This window comes from Phoenix dactylifera, chromosome 8, assembly GCF_009389715.1.
Source record: "Phoenix dactylifera cultivar Barhee BC4 chromosome 8, palm_55x_up_171113_PBpolish2nd_filt_p, whole genome shotgun sequence".
NCBI classification, from domain to species: domain Eukaryota; kingdom Viridiplantae; phylum Streptophyta; class Magnoliopsida; order Arecales; family Arecaceae; genus Phoenix; species Phoenix dactylifera.
In genome coordinates, this window is record NC_052399.1 from 19,898,855 (window position 1) to 19,916,920 (window position 18,066).

Here is an 18,066-nt window from a genome sequence, read left to right on the forward strand (position 1 = left end):
TAAAGATAGTCTTTCTCTTGTCCCGTTTAACTTTTGGATTTTCTCTTTAAGATAAATGCAAGCAGAAATGTGTCAAAAAAAAAAAATCCATCCTATATTTTCTTCTATGATGCCCGCCCTATATAATTTTTGTTCTAGATTATGCATATCAAAATCCAGATCAATAATTACTTCAATCTATATGCATTAATAAGAAACTAAGTTTTTTTTTCCCCTTTAAAAGCCATCTTGATAGTTGGCCAATACCAAGAAGAACCGAGATCTAAATTTAAATCAACTGATGTAGCAGGACAAACAGATTTGGAAAAAGCTGAGATATTCCGAGATCAATTGATATTGAGCTGAGATCTGCTAATGCCTCAAACTTTTAAAGCACTGGTTTTAGTTTCTGGCATGGTTGTTCACTGCCAGATTTATGCGACCATGAGCCAGGGTGGGAAATAAGGCCATGTGAAGTCAAAACATCAGCCACTTTTGTCCGTGATAAAGATGAAAATGAGGTCATGATTGTGCTCCAAAAGTGCATTGTCTGGCATGGCAGGGAATACTACAAAAACATAATTCAACCATCTGTCGAGACAGATCCGCAGACCATGGCATGAATTATGTCCAACATTCATAATTCAGCAAACTTTTCGGACAGATCAGTTGCTCCGTCCAATGTCCGTGAAGAAGCCCAAACAGAACTAGATTGTTCGAAATCGTTTAAGCCTTCGTATATACTATAAAGCAATCATTCATACTTAATGCAAACATATATAACAAATTTTAAAGGAATTTATTGATTTATTTTTATAGTTTTGATTGGAATAGAATAGCTTTCCTTTGGGTACTCCATTCAAATTCACATGTACTTCTATTGTCAAAAAACCATTATTGTTTTGACCGAAAGGTTAGATCTTGAGGTTTGAAATAACCTACCATAGCTTGAGAGTTGTGATCATGCTGTCCAAACTGCACCAGCTGGCGTCTTTAAGTGAGGATTTTATCCTACTGAAACATAACAATATACAAAGGTTAAACCACGGCTGAGTGCAATAATGTATCAAAAACATAATATCAATTGGTAATCAAAACACGAATCTTACATCAAACACATCAAGGATGTGCAAAACTTATAAGAGGTATATATAAGACACATCAGAAAGGTAGGAACGAATTGGGTGGTCAGGGATGGACCACAGACAATCTTCAAATCTCGAGAGAATGCTATCTGTCACACAGAATGCCCCCACCAGCAAATTGTATCCAGAGGAAAACTATAGTTTTTATTCTTCATTCCCGGCCACGCAATGTTTCTTCAGCAAAGAACATGTTTTATAGTACATGCCAACAACAAAGCTTCAAACACTTGGAACTTGCATTAGATTTAACTATATACTTGCCCAGAAGGGCATTCTCTGGCAGGATGATTTATCTCCTCGAAGAAACTGAATGCTTGTAATGGAACAAGAAACTTTAAATATATTCTAAATTTTACTAAAAAGGTTATCTATTATATGGTCATTATGGTCCCTTTAGTCTTCCACGCAAAGAAAGTGGATGTTTTCGATAGTTATTGCGATAAATTATCTAGTTAGAATCAGGTCCACTTAATATATCCCATTTTTTCTGGCACACCAGAAACACATTCAAAAAATAGCCATCCTTTCCTACAAAAAGTAATAATTCAGCAAGAAGCAACATGTATAATATACTATACTATGTGCATAATAAATGATTTAATTTCATTAGTTATGTAGTTATTTTACAATATATTTAAGTAATATAGCTTTGAGTGCCTATAGATTTGCAGCCAAAAATGTATGAGATTCCTGTTGTTTTAAATTGTCTGCAACATGAGCAATAACGCCAGCTCCTGCACTGTGAAGCCATTCGCTCTTAACCTGGATCGCCAACAATGTATCAGTCAACGAGATAAAAACAAGGGATATGAAACAAATACTAGTAGCAAAAAGTTCAAACATACATGAATATTGTTATGAGCAAAGAAGGGCCAAAATGCTGAGTGAAAACTGACATCAACTTTCTTCCATCCAACCCTTTGCAAGCCACGGATCATCTCTTCTGTTTTCATTTTCAAAATACCAAATGATGCAGTGGATTGAAAGAACCAAACATAGTTAACTTATTAACTATTACTGAGATGTTGAATTGTTTCCAAGACCAGAAAGAACATGCCTTCCATCATGTCGTAATATTCTGCTGTATGTTGTGTGTTTGATGCGGTTTGGGCAACTTCCTTTGCCCTGGCAGCTTTTGCAGGAAAATGAGGACCCTCAGATGGTACTGGGGGGCAATATTCCACATCTACAACATGCTTATAGCCATCCAAAGACCGGCGTGAGGGCTGCAAATAGGCAATGGGAAACTCAGTAGGCATATTATCGTCATTGTCAACTTGTATATTGTCATTCAATGCATAAGCTTCCAAAATCATCTTTAAGCCGTATTCTCACTCTCACTTCTAATAGAAGCTTTTTCATGTTTGCCTAACTAACAGAACTCTAGGATCATAATGCCTAATGGAATCTAGATATAGTTAAACCAGAATATCCTCTGCACTGGCCACTATTAGTAATACTATGGATTATACCAATGAGCATATGCAGACCGCCACCAAGACAAGATGACAAGGAAAAAATCCATGTAAATAAAAAAAATATTGACATGTTCACGTCCCTGATCACAAGCCACTTAAAATTCTGCCAAGCTGTTGCCCAGTATGAGTAATAGTCGGTTCAAGCAATTTACTTTAACAAGCATTGACTGCATTTAAATTTGAAGGTTCCAGCAGAACATATGCGCATCACAGTACCTTAACAAGTTCACTTTCTCTTCTTATTGAAGAGGTTCGCCAACCCACCATGTCTGAATGGAGCTCAAGAAAACTGGACCAGAAGGGAAAGAAAAATGATGCAGAGCACTTTCAATTGTTAAAAGACTTACATGATAACATTAGATCATAGAAGGATACGATCATATGATACATTGGCATAAAGAGTACGACTCTTAAATGAGGCAAGAGCAGATCTGCAAGATAGAACAAATTTTATAATAAGTTCCAGCTAAAAAAATTTGAAAACGAAATCTAATTGAAACATATGATTGCTTTGACTTACATAAATTTGTTATCTTCATAATCAGATGTCATTCTTAAAAGAAGTGGTGGTTTACTAGGTTTACCATCTGTAAGGAAGAGCTGACGACCAGTTCGGCCAATAAATATGGGAGCTAAAGGCGGAGCAAGTTTTTCCAGAATGGGTACTCCCAGAAGAAATGGAAGCTGAAATATATAATAAATTCATCACATATTTAAATCCTACAATCAGATTAAGATAATATAATACCATATCTAAGACCTACTTAAATAGGGTAGACAATAAGGAAGAAAAGTAAGCTAAATAGCTTAAGATGAGAACACAAAAGTATACATATGAGGGATCTGTGGAAGGTATAAAGTATAATGATATTCAGACCAATTGATTTTAGTTGACTAGATATTTTTAATCTTTGGTCTTGCCACAAATACAATAATATATGTAGACAACCACTGACATCACTTAGGTGGAGAAGATGGAGAGGGAGGGGAAAAAGAACCTGTTTGCAAAACTTCCAGAAATCGCGGAGCATATAACCATTTAGTCTTCATTAGTTGAACGAATTGGGAAAGGAAAGAAGAGTGAAAACTGAGATCATGGATTGTTGGGGATCCTCCTAAAAGAATCTCAACTTCTTGAAGTGTATAAGAAGAATTTATACAACATAAATATATTTTCATGTGCATGTGTACATAGAAGGGGGGGAAGGGGATAAGGGTATGACAATATTTTAGAGAGTCAAATCAAAATATTTTTGTGATGTTTGACCATAATTCATAAAAAAAAAATATCCTTAGTAAGATTGGTAATAAATGGAAAAACAAGTAATATTTAAAGTGAAAACAGCGGAAGGTAAAAAGTCTGTAGCCCAAGATTCTAGAAAATAGCAAACCTGTGACTAGGAAAAAAATTCCTGGTTTTTGGAATGCATATTCCTAGCAGACAATACATGGTCCATAAAAATAAGGAATACAAAATATAAGACTGAAAATGCCTATCATTTTTCTGGTGGTGTCTTCCTTGAGGTTTTCATTTGGAAAGAGCACATATTACTTGCTGAGTGGGTACTATGGTGGTGGTGATGAGCAATATTCCTGCAATTAACAGTCTTTAAGTGGATGGTTCCATTTATTTTCTTGGCTTTTCTCCAGAATGAGTCCATTAGATGGTATAAAAAGCAATTATCATCATCTGGTCTTGGCACTTAACGAGATACGTCCTATGTAGAAGGTGGTCAGTTAATGCTTCACTTAATAAGGAAAAAAATCACAAAATGGACTTGGATCTTAATTTAGTATCCTTGGAGTTTAGTTTGTACTTAGAAATCTAGATATAGATGGTCAGTTAACACTTCATTTAATATGGAGATTTGACTAAATGGATGTGGAACTTTTTTTGTGATCGTGCTCCCTGAATTTGTACCAGACACCTTTGGAGAAAATTTCATTTTACTTTTGCAATTTTCTATCCCTAATTTAGGTATCCTTAAGAATATGACAAACTATCATTATCTCCCTATATGAGATATTGACATGATCTTTGATTTTTGTTCCGTAATCTTAAGATTTCCATAATACTTTATCCCATTGCAATTTTTAAACGAAGCCCTTTTGACATTTTTCCTCCATGTCAATCTGTTCTGCAACAAAGTCCGTTTTATCCCACAAGAAACACATATTCCAAATTAACAATTTAAGTTTTGACCGTATATACACTATTACATACAGAACTTTGAAGCTGAGGAAAGAAAGAAGAAATACTGTACTCATCTGATGGATCATGATGTGACTGACAAAAGGGGGAAACACAAGAGAAGGAAAAAAGAAACAATGAAAGTAAAAGAACATCTTCAAATAAAGAATAAATTACATAATGGTGATTGCATATAAAAGATATTCTTCAACAATCAAAAATGAACCTGTTTTTTCCCTCTAACCCCAAGATGTGGAGTTGCCAAAGTAATAAAGTTAATAGGCTCCAAGCCAGCAATCTTCCCTAAGTTTGAAGAGCATGCTGATTTTTCTGAAGTTATGGTACTAGAACTGATAACATTCTCGTGCCGGCTCCTGTTCAAGATATCTTGATTATAGAGGATGGCGATAGCATATCTGGTAAACAAACCACCTAGAGAATGTGCCAGAAAAGAGATCCTTTTCAAACTTTCTGTTTTTTGGACCACATTCAATACCTGCTCACATAATGCACCATTATCACATCAGTGGTGATACATATTGAAATTCAAAACCGTAAATTATGATCTCATTCCAAAGTAGATACTTCAAGCACTATAAACAGAGAAGTAATCGACAACTTACCTCATCTGCTAATCGCCTTCCAGCTCCATCAACTCCACTGAATGTTTTAGTATAGGCATTATATGAACTTGCTGTAAGGAAGGAAAAATCATAAGAAATGTTGTAAGCTGGAGATCACCTTTGATAAACTGAGCCAGAAGATAATAGAACATTAAAAGAACCAGCATGGATGATATGATAGTAAGAAAGAACAAAAGATTTAGAAATGTTTCAGATAATAATAACAAAAGAAAAAGTATACACATCATACCATAGATTAAAAAATTGCTCCCCAGTCGTTTTTTCAATTCCTCTTCTGCATATATCCAGTCATTAGGACTGCAAAATTTATATCAGTGGAAAAATAAGTCCCATGTTCCACGTTCAGAATATGTTTCACCAATTGATGAGCATGAAATTTAAATTAGATAATCAACTATATAAATCACAGAACATAGAACAACAACAATTGCTCCAAATGAATTTGACATAACACAAAGCAGAAAGATAATATACCACATTACAAAAAAGAAAGAAAACAGCCTTCTATGCGTACTTAAAGACATGTAAGAATAGATAACTCATCATTTGCAAGCATAATCACCAAGTCATTGTTCTGGATTTACTAAGCAGATTAAGAGAAATCACTTAAAAGTAGAGAAATATGTCACAAGATTCAGCAAGAAATCCCCCTAGCCTCCTTTTTTCCATTTGCCCTTTGTGGAACGGAGGGTTCTCAGTCCATTTACCAACCCATGCATTAACAAGCAAAGCATTCACACAGGTGGCTGACGTACACCTACAGTAAGGTGCAAAACATTCACAGCAATCCAGCATGTAATTCAACAACAGAGATCTTGATAAAGAATGGGATCTGTCAAGAAAAGCACAATAGATTTCTCTAAGTCAAAGGACATTTCAGATCAACAGCCTTATCTGAATATGTTAGTAATGCTACTAGTTTTTTTTAGGGTATCATGTCACAATGAATTTCATACTGAAGAGCTTCCTTTCTACAATCAGCTGTCAACAAAATGGTAACCCTCTGCATAAGTCATCCAGGCCTGGGAGCAGCACAACCATAATTATCTGAAAAAGATGATTGAATAAAATGGAAAAGTTGACCATCTTAACCTCCATTAAAATAGCATTTAGCACTTGAAATGCAATAATTACAATGTTTTTTCTTTTAATTTTTCTTACAAAATTCGTTTCTAGTTTATTCTTATTATGCTTGTTTGGTCCGAAAGAATTTTGTTGTATCACTTTAGATTCTTGATTGTTTTTACTTTTAAATCAATTCAGTTTTTTGTAAGTTTCATTTTTCTTTTAATTTTCATTCCTATTCACCGAAGTGTTCTATCATGAATTTATATTTTCTCATGTTGTGAGCCTGCTTATGATTTTCTAGCATCATCTCAGCATGGAGTCAATCTTACCAATGCCTTTGTCTCTTGCCTGGACTCAGAACGCTTATATTTATATTATCAAGTCTTAGTCATTCAAAAAAATAAAAATAAAATAAAATAAAAGCTCCCTCTGCTAACTTTGAAAGCTCTCCATACATCCACTTTTCATACACCTCTTTATCCAGGCTTCTTAGATGGCCAAAATAAAATCCTATCTTCAATCAACTCATGACATCCAAACAGATAGAATCCATGTCAACTAACTCAACACATTGAATATGATTGATCTAGCATATAATATATGATCTTGCTGTCCATTATCTTTGTGTACGTCCATTTCAATAATACAGAAAAGAAGAAACTATGCTCGATAGGGGGCATCAGGAAAATATCAAGGGATAGTAAGAAGCATCCATCAATAAGGCAAAACATATACATTTGCAATCTTGTATAGTTATTTGAGTCTTGCAGAAAAACCTGTATCAAGTGCACTGCAGTACAGCACTTAGTTTAAATTTTTGATCAGTGAAGATGAGAAGTAAAGAAAGATGAGGGACGAAACATATGAGAGAGAGAGAAGTTGCAATAATTTCATGCAGAATAAGAATGAGAGAACCTTGGAGGTTATTTTATAGTAATAAAGGTATACTAGCAAAATGACTAATATAGGCCCCAAAAACATGCCTATGAGGTCTCTTGATTATTTGATTAATAATACAAATATATCTTAAGGCACCAAAACATATAACAAGGCTTCTTTGCTTCTTTCAATCATGTGATTCAGACAATCAAAACAACCAAAAATAGAAGCAAAATGATCCCATCAACCAGAAGTTACCTTGCAATTATCATTTCTACAGAAATTGGGTGATTAACCAATGATGAGCTTTTCATTTAAAACAAAAAAATTAAAACATCAAATTTACTCTGACCTAGCCAAGATGGGTGATGCACATTGAATGTTCAATATTGATAAGTAGAAGTAATAAATTATGTACAAATATACTTGAAATTAAGGTCGCCGTCTCAATACCGAACTCCATATTGGTGCCACACTAACACTATGTTGGTACAAGATCGCTGGCATATCGACTGTCGATATACCTCCTGTACCAGATACTGGTGCCGAACCAGTACGGTATAGGGTGTACCATTCGGTTCCGCCCAGTAAGCGAACCTTGCTTGAAATTATGTGCATACATTGTGCAAGTAAGTGGGATAACAATACATGTATGCCGATCACATTGTGTTTGGTGGATCTTTCCATTACCAAACTTGTCCATTATTTGAACCTTTAGAAAGCAGCCTACGTTCCAATATCTAGTGTTGGTGGCTAGTGTTTGATAAAAAGAGATGGTAGAAGCAATGAATAGGACATCAATGTAAAACACCAGCATTGAAGACCTAAACATCAGACAATCAGGCATCTACGTAAAAAAACCAGCATTGAAGCCCTAAACATCAGAAAGTCAAGTATCAAGCATGACACATATAAAGCAGTTGCATTCAATCTGGCTATAGCATTGAGAATTTATTCAAACATGACAGCTAGTGTGCAAAAATTCATTCCTCATTGCCAATAATGCACTATAAAGGACAAGACTCAAAACATTACCAGAACTGTGAAGTACATAATGCCATAATTCTCATGTGCATTCACATATGCTGTTTGACATTGCCACATATATGTTTATGAGTTTACCTAGCCAAGATGCCATGAACAAGAACAAGAAGATGATCAGGTCCATTTTTTAACTTGGAGATATCCTTGGATGCTGTGACACTTCCCCTGCTTGTACTCATTATATGAAATCTAAAATTTAACTCATCCCTGCTTGAGTCCAGTCCTGCACAGACAGAATCAATTGCACCATGAGAACCTGCTCTACATGCGACCATACTAAGGATCCCACACAACAGCATTCAATTAATACAAATATGTCCTCGAAGAAGCAAGAAAGAATAAATCTAAAAATAATAACATTTTTAGAATGATAATAGGAATAAGAGGGTTCCAAAAAGAACAAAGATGTAAGAAACAGAAGGAAAAAGTAAGAGATTCAGCACCCATAATCTGGCCACCTTCAGGGTCTCCTAGCTTGACTAGGAATTATATTTTAGGATGGAAGAGGATCCGAACAAAGACATTTTCTTTCCTTTCCTAATTTTTCCTTACAAAATGGCTGGCCATACCTTCTTCTCTTCCAATTCTTTGAAAGGAGTGCAAACTGGCAGAAGAAGTATATCTATTTTCTTTATTTTAGACCTCTTTTACAGGAATAAGTGGCTGATCATGCTATTATAGGAAAATCCAATGTATTAAAATGTGGATGGCAGGCACATAGCAGCCAAGGGTTTCATGGTGGATAGAGCACAGAGGGCGCTATATGGGCAAAATAATCCAATGCAGGCTGCTAAAACATATGAATATTTTTTCTAACAAAATATGAGAAATCAATATTTTACATCAACTTCAAGAAAAAAAATAATAAAAAAAATAAAGACAATGTTATAAGAACATCATCCACCTAACACGATAAAATGATGCCAATATCGATATCATAATACCATCATCTGCCAAACAAAATAATATTAAAGCACCCGATCACATAACATCAACCATAGAAGAAAGAAGTCCACAATCATGCAGCAAAATCTACCAAACAAAATATCATCATCAATAGATACGACTCCTCTAGAATCTAGAGAAAAAAATGTCAAATGACAAATTGATAGTTGTTTATTCCAATAATCATTTGCACCTTTAGGCCACCTTCCTCCTCTCGTCTCTCTGATTCTTGTTCTATCCATTTGGCTAGCACATAAAAGAAGTAGACTGGCCCTTGTTTTTAATAAACCACTGGATTTGTTCATTTGATGTATAATTGTCAGACCAGTCAAATTGGTGCCAATGCAGCTTGCCATGGAATAAAGCAGCCACCTTGAGCCCATAATGTAGCGGTTGTTATAGCAGGTTTTCGCCAATATTCTCGGGTATCAAGCATCGTATGGTGCTGCAATGAAGCTTAACATAGCAGTTCATGACGAAACCACTAAGGCGGCTACTATAGCACCAATTCTTTGAAATGATGGTCTGAAAATCTAGAGTTCAACCACTCTAAAAAAGTTTCATGTTCGCCTTGAAAGAGATTCTCACAAAAGGCCTCCAACTTAAAAATTAGTGGTTCATGATATGTGTTAGAAAGATAGGAGATCTCACCACTTCAAGTAACTGAACCACAAGTGATTTTATTTCATTTTGTTTTGTCGTAGTTCCTCGTTAAGTAAAGAAGTCTTCTAGCAACCATCACCAACAGTCTCACACAAAGGAGCAGTCTTCATTTCGGTAGTTATAGTTCTGATAAAGAAAAGAAAAAAAATTCTTTTCTTTTCTCTTCAACATGTAACCCCATGGGATGAGCATGCATATTTTCAATGCTAGATATGATACCTAGGCTCATGGTGATGAAATGCTCCAAGATATCATCACTATTGTTCTTCTCAAAAGTCCCTTTTAATTGATAAGCATTCTTTTCTTCTCTCTACTTGTTGTATACAGGTTGAAGCCTCCAATTTCCAGATATTTCATTAAATCATAATTGAACTTTAATTCCTCACATTATGCTACATGCAATCCCTCCTTGCTTAGTCAAACAAACTTTTGATGAAAGATTAGCCTGCCTTAGTCTATTCTATCCGAACTCCCAATCCATCTTTCCTTCAATTACAGGCCTTGAAACATTGTCACTTCACAATCCAAACACAAAAAAGCTTATACAAAACTTATTTCATATAACAATTTCTCTTAGGATCCCAACCTTGGTAGTAAATTTTGCCAAATTTTCAAATATGAACCATCAACACGGCAACCCTTATTTCAGCTCAAATTACCATAAGCTCCCAAAGACCCAGTGGATCATGTTCCCCAAGCCATCCAGCATCAAAATGCTTACAAAATCATATATCAGTCATAGATGCATCAAAAGGCTACGAACCTTCCCATTGTTCAACCTAAAAGGACATGTTCTTGCTAAATGATACATAATTCATTATACAATAGCCATCCACCCAAGAATAGTTTGCCATAATGTTTAGTTCATGGTAAAACAAGTACTGCAGAAGGCGAAGACATAAATTTTTAAACAAGTCAGTAGTTTGGTGGCCAGGAACTTATAGACCAATTTCCTCATCTGTTTTGACCTTGCAAAATAAAAAGTCAACTATGGCTGAATCCCACAGAATGAAACACAGCAACAAAGTTTTAGAATTACATGATTCTTCATGGACGTGAAAGTTGACCGTGTGATTTTATATGTAAAATTGCAGTGCCAAGGAGAACTTAAGAATTTGGTGGTCGGAGCACAGTCACACATTCATCACAAGTCCCTCCATAACTTTTATCACTGCTGGGGTAATGAAGTCATCTATTCATATAACCTAGGTGCTTTATTAAGACATTGATAGAGGTTATGAGGTTGCAAAAGCTTCAAGGGAAGCATGTTTCGCACAAGATAAAAGTATTAGTCACATCCTAGTTCACTGTATTTTCCAGGAGGATTTGAATCTGTCATATGAAATCAGTGTGCTGGAGGCCAATCCTGAATCATATGCAAAGGTGGGAAAGATTCTGGAGGGTCCATATTTCAGTAACAGGGGGGCTCTCCTACTAAGGGTGTTGCACCTGCCCTACACCCACATTTGCACCCACTTGCTGAAGTTTTAATTAATTTTTCGTTTGATTGATTTTACCAGTATCAATCAAACTTCAGTAGTAAAAATAATAGTGATTGTCCACCGTTTTTTCAATATTTGTTTCAAGAATTTCCTTTTGACATGTAATAAAAGGATGAGCAGAAACTTTTGAAATTGTCTTGCACATATGATTCCTAGGCAGCTCTGCGCCCTGCTTCCCTCATTCAGTAGCTGCTTCCAATTCAGGGAACTAAGGTTCAAAAGTTAGGTCAAACATGAATAACAGAAGTGAATCCAACATGTGTTGTGGATCTTTAAGATGAAGATAAACAAAAGCCCGGGATTGCAATACCTTATTGTGTACTGACTCTAGCACATGGCATAATCCTATCATGCACTCTTTTTCATATATGGAACTAAATCATTCCAAATGTTGTGATCTGACCACATTCTGGATTGAAATCACAAGATTACGAGTAACTTAGCTCTTAGAGCCCCGTACAAAGCCTATGGAAGTGCCCAAGGAATTAACAATTCATAGATACAAAGACTTCACGCATATATTTAATTTTTTGCTAGAATTACCGATGCTTATGGGGAACGGTCCTGCGCAAGTTTCTTCTCTCTTTGTTCTGCTTTTCATCATTTGCGAAGATCGTTAAAAAGATTCGACATTGCAAAAACGAATCACCATCGAAGCATTCGGCTAAATTCTTTTCCAAAAGCCAGAGAAGATCGAAGAAAAACACAAACCCCAGGCTGAATCACAAATATACCCCGCAGGATATCAAAATCATCGACCTCCGCAAGACATAAAAAATCGCAAGAACTCAACGATACATCTTTTCCAGTTTAAAAAATTCAAGAAAATCAAGATTGTTACGAGATTCTTAAACGGCCAATCAAGAAACTTCATCACCCAGAACAAAGAATCAAGAAAAGGAAAAAGATGGAATTACCCACGATTTGAGACCCTACCGATCCATTTTCCACAAACAATCAAGAAGAGCGGAAATGAAGGAGAAACAGGAAAGAAAGGAGAACCTGCGAAATTACTGGAGGAAAGAGGATCCCCAAAGAGAGCGGAGGACGGGCCGAGCAAGGAGGACGCGTGGCCGCCACTCCTGGTCTTGATCCGGGGCGAGCCGCCGCAATATCTACACCGATGGGCAGCTAGCGATGATACCGCGCACGCCATCCAATCTTCTCCTTTTATATTTATTTATACAAAAAGAATTTCGTTGCTTTGGAGAACAAGCAATTTAGCAGAGCGATCTTTTGTTTCTTTTTCCTCCTTTTGCAACCTTTTCGTCCCTTTCGGATCTTCGGTTTCTCGTTATGACATCACCGCGCGTCGTCGCCATCGCCGCCCATTTCCTACTATCTCCGAGCACAGGCGGAAAAGCTGAGGTTTGAACTCCACGCGCCAGCCTGTGGGAGGAGGGGAAGAGATGATAACGACGACGCTTTGGCCTCTCGACTCTCGAGAGAGCACTCTTGTTAGTCTCGTACTCTTTATTTCCAGTCCAGCTGTGGTTGGTCTGCTTTGTGCTGCGGAAACGCCAACCTTCGCCGCCGGCAGGAACTCTTTGCCTTATCACCTCTCTTTTATTTGCACTGAAAAAAAAAGAAAAGCGAATGATCATATAATTTAAGTACGAATATATAAAAAAATAAAAAATATATATTTTAGAGCCTATTACAGAGCTCCTTCCCTTCAATTCAAAAAAGAGTATCTATTGGCCGCTACTGAAATGTCTTTAAATACTTGTCCCTTGTCCTACAAAATTACTCTTGCTTCTTGATATGAGGGCATGTACGTGATACATTAGCTTGCAGCACAAGAAAAAATATATGCTTATATTATTATTATTATGGTAGAAAAAGATCGAAAAACTTAAATTTAATTAAAAGTTTAAGTAGGATTGAGTTGTTAATTTAATTACAAAGAGTGCCTCTAGAATGGTTGACCGCTACTGAAATAGCTTTAAATACTTGTTCTTTGTCCTACAGAAATTACTCTTGATACTTGATAATGAGTCGGCATGTACATGAAACATTAGCTTGCAGCACAAAAAAAAATAATTATATTATGATAACTATTGTTATTATAGAAGAAAAAAGGTCGAAAAACTTAAATTTAATAAAAAAATTCAAGTAGAATTGAGCTGCTCATTTAATTAAAAATTAAATTTTATAGAATTGGTGAATCGATCTGTTCATTCTAGAATGGCCCTATATTAACCAAACTACATTCATTCTATATTTTTTTTTCAAACCTGCAGTATAAAAGTTAGGATCTGAATTAGATAGATGGACCAACGGAATCTTATAGAAATTAATGTTTGATTGTGTTAGGGGAAAAACCCCAAGTCATATATCCACAGAGGCGCTCGGCCGAAGAGCGCCGACCGAAAAGCTGCTCGGCCAAGAAGTGCCGACTGGAAAGCCACTCGGCCGAAGAACGCCGACCGGAAAGCTGCTCGGCCAAAGGATGCCGACCAGGAAGGCACTCGACTAGAGGGCGTCGACCAGAGCGCGCGCCAAGAGGTGCCCCACCCAAAGCTGTTCGGTTAGAAAGTGCCGACCAAAGACAGCGCCAAGGCGCTCTGCTAGAAGGTGCTCGCCTAAAGGGCGCCGACCAGGAGTACTTGAAGCAACCCCGCCACAGGGCGCCCCATTGGGCGACCAGCTCGGCTCGGCACTCTTGCCGAGCCGATGCCTTAACCAAATGTTTAACCTCCGCCTAAAGTCCAAGGGACTGACAACTCCTACGGCTTGCGACCTGCCACTATCTCCAAGCCATCAAGGCATAAGATCTTCGCAGGTATTCGGCACGACCTGCCATTAATGCACGAGACTCTCTCAAGTCTCCGATGCACTCAGTCATTTAATGAACACGGCCCAAGACGATCTCCGGATCACTGAACCATCAGAGCGCATGGCTCTACCTGACCGCCGGTTCATTCGGTAATAAATTCACTTACCATCCACAGACCCCAGGCCCGCTACGGCCGGCGGTTCAACCACTCCAACAGGTCCGATCGACCGTGACAACTCCCTGGTTCCGGTCTGATTCGGCCTTATTTTCCACCACGCCATTAATGGGCCAAATCGTGCCCAATTATCACATAACAGGACAAACCTCATTTCACCTCCCAGGTAACCGAATCCTCCTATAAAAGGGAACCTGGGGGGAAGAGGAAAGGGGGACCAAAAGCAAGAGAAAAAACCCGGAGCTGGAGAGAACCCTCCTAGACCGGGGGAAAAGGAAGAAAACAGCATAGACACAATTGAACACAAGATTCTGTCTTCTCCACATACTCTCTCCCCTGCTCTCTCCACATACTTGCCCCCTCTGACTTAGGCATCGGAGGGCCGGCGCCGGGGAGCCCGGCCACCGGCTTTTTTGTAGGACAGGACAGGACTGGACGCACCACCCCTCTTCGGACGCTCCCACGCCCCCGGCGGAGGACGCAGCCAGCCGGCGCACCGCCGTCCGCCCCTGCAGCAGCGGAGCTCCTCCTTCCCTGGCTTCGCGGCGGCCTCCGGGTCCAATTTCCAGCAACAGTTGGCGCTAGAGGAAGGGCCCGAGTTCGCTACCATGAAGCTAAGAAGCAAAGGGGCTTCCAACGCCTCTCGACGTCCTCCACCAAGCCCAGAATGTTCCGTTCGGAACTCACCACCCCCGGTTGAGCCAGCACCTCAAGTTCAACCGGAACAATTTGATGCCCTGGTGCAGCAAGTGCAGGCGTTGGCTACCGCCGTCCAAAGTTTGCAACCCAGGGGCATCCCAGCAGCACCGCCTCCCCCGGCTCCAGTTCAACCGGAGCCCCCTACAAGCGGGCTTCCTCTTCGAGGTCAGGACTCTCAAGTCCAGGCCTCCCTCTGGAGAGAGCACCCAGTCAGAGATCACGGAGGCTGGCCACAGCCTTCAGAAGCCGAGTCGGTTCCAGGGCAACTTGCACCCAGAGGAACCGCTGTAGCGATCCTCCAGAATGATGAACTCGACAAGAAGGTCGAAAAGCTGGAGCGCCAAATCCAGGCACTCCACGGGAGAAAATCGGGACGTAACGGCGACTTCGAGTTCAATACGAAGTCGCCCTTCTCCCAGGAGATTGAAGATGAACCGGTTCCCCTCCGGTTCAAGATGCCCCAGGTGGAGCCTTACAACGGCAAGGCAGATCCCTTTGACCACCTAGAGAGTTACCGGGTCTTAATGGCCCTACAAGGAGCCTCGGAAGCCATGATGTGCAAGGCTTTCCCGGCGACACTCCGAGGACCAGCCCGGCTTTGGTTTACCGGGCTGAAGCCGAGTACTGTCTCTTCCTTTGAGCAGCTCGGCAGACAATTTGCTGGCAACTTTGCCGCCAGCCAGCCCCAGCGGCGGACATCTGACTCCCTCCTTGATATCAAACAAAAGGAGGGAGAATCCTTCAAGGAATACTTGGACCGGTTCACCGCCGCAACATGGGAAGTCCGGGAGCTTGACCAGTCAATCGCCATGTCGGCGCTGAAGACTGGAGCCCGGTCCTACAGATTCCTCTTCTCGATTGAGAAGAATTTCCCAGCGGACCTTACAGAAATGTTCGCTCGAGCCCGGAAGTATGCCAAGGCTGAGGAAGCCGTGGCCGTCAGGCGGGGCGGGACCGAGCAGAACCCCAAGAAGAGGCGCCGTGAGGAACGCAGCCGACCCAGAAGCCCGTCTCCACGACGAGCTAAGAATCCGCCCCGCCCGAAAAGTCCACCCCGGTTGAGAGGACCGCCGCAGCAGAGGTCACTCCGCCCGAGGTTCCCACTGCAGGCCCGTGCACCTGAAGGGAGGTATGAAGAGTATACTCCCCTCAATGCTCCTCGGGCTGAAATCCTCATGGAGATTGAGAGTCGGGATTGCATCCGGCTCCCCCCTCCAAAGCCAGACACCAGAATCCGGCGTGATCTCCGGAAGTATTGCCGTTTTCACCGGGATCACGGCCATGATACCGAGGATTGTTATCAGCTCCGAAATGAGATCGAAGCACTCATTCGCCGAGGGGTGCTCGATCGGTTTGTGCAAGGCCGGCGCGAAGGGAAGAAGCCAGCCGAAGGAGCAGCACAGCCTGAAGGTTCTAATGCCAACAGGCCCATCGCCGGCGTCATCAACACTATCCGAGGAAGGACCTCGGCTGGGGAAGCCTCAGGGGAAGGAGCCTCCTCGAAGCGCCCGCGCACCTCTGAAGCCATCTCCTTCTCAGATGACGATCTAGAGGGAGTCGAAACTCCCCATGATGATGCCATGGTCATCTCCATGATCATAAATAAATTTGATGTAAAACGCATCCTGGTTGATAATGGAAGTTCGGCGAATGTTTTGTATTTTGATGCTTATTGTAAAATGGGGATGACAAAAGAACAGCTACGGAGGATGAATGCTCCGCTAGTTGGATTCACTGGGGATTCAGTCCCAGTAGAGGGCGAGATCGACCTTCTGGTCACAGCCGGGCTCGCCCCTCGTGAAAGTACCGTGGGTATGAGCTTCCTTGTGATACGCCTGCCCTCGGTTTACAACGCCATCCTTGGAAGGCCAGGACTCAACGCCCTCCGAGCAGCGGTCTCAACTCACCACCTGCTGATGCGATTCCCCACCAGCCAGGGAGTCGGTGAAGTCCGAGGGGACCAAATGGTGGCAAGGCGATGCTACCCGAGCGACCCACGAGGCAAGACGACCAGCCGAGGTGCCCGCCCCAACGACTGACCAGCCCTCAACTGAAGTTATGGAGGCACGGGTCAACCCCCAGAAAGAGCGGGTGGAGCCTGGTGAGTTGTTAATTCAAGTTCCCTTACGAGAGAACTTTCCCGAGCTAACCGTGCAGATCGGCTCTGGCCTTGGCGAAAACGAGAGGAGTCGCCTCGTCGACTTCCTACGGGACAATATGGATGTCTTCGCCTGGTCGCCTGTAGATATGCCGGGGATAGACCCGGAGGTCATGGTCCACCGGCTTCAGGTGAAGCCGACCTGCAAGCCCGTGCGGCAAAAGAAGCGAGGCGCCGCCCCTGAGCGACAACGAGCAGCAGCCGAGGAGGTCGGCAAGCTCCTTGAAGCCGGTTTCGTCCGGGAGATATCCTACCCGGAATGGCTCGCCAATGTGGTCCTCGTCAAAAAAGCTAGCAGAAAGTGGCGTATGTGCATGGACTACACCGACCTGAATAAAGCCTGCTCGAAGGACAGCTTCCCACTTCCCAGCATTGACCAGCTCGTGGACTCCACCTCGGGTCACGAGCTGCTGGCATTCATGGACGCCTTTTCCGGATATAATCAGATCCGCATGGCGCCAGAAGACGAGGAAAAAACAGCCTTCATCACCGACGGGGGAACCTACTGCTACAAAGTGATGCCATTCGGTCTAAAAAATGCCGGGGCGACTTATCAAAGGCTGGTCAGCCGGATCTTCAAAGACCAAATAGGCCGAAACATGGAGGTCTACGTGGATGACATGCTGGTGAAAAGTAAAGCGGCGCAAGACCACATAGCCGACCTCAATGAAGCATTCTCCACACTCCGAAAGTACCAGATGAAGCTCAACCCAGCTA

The 18,066-nt window shown here is 40.8% G+C and overlaps 1 protein-coding gene across 1 annotated transcript; it reads right to left on the minus strand.

Moving 5' to 3' along the window:
• Positions 1–1,665: 1,665 nt before the first annotated feature.
• LOC103723056 lies at positions 1,666–13,112 on the minus strand. Its single transcript, XM_008813850.3, has 11 exons — positions 12,541–13,112; positions 8,507–8,651; positions 5,667–5,734; positions 5,417–5,487; positions 5,020–5,289; positions 3,123–3,286; positions 2,978–3,033; positions 2,819–2,871; positions 2,182–2,350; positions 1,970–2,067; positions 1,666–1,886 (listed from the first exon to the last, which is right to left on the minus strand). The coding sequence occupies exons 1-11, from the start codon at positions 12,692–12,694 to the stop codon at positions 1,782–1,784; spliced, it is 1,353 nt and encodes a 450-aa protein (XP_008812072.2). The 5' UTR covers positions 12,695–13,112; the 3' UTR covers positions 1,666–1,781.
• Positions 13,113–18,066: the final 4,954 nt, after the last annotated feature.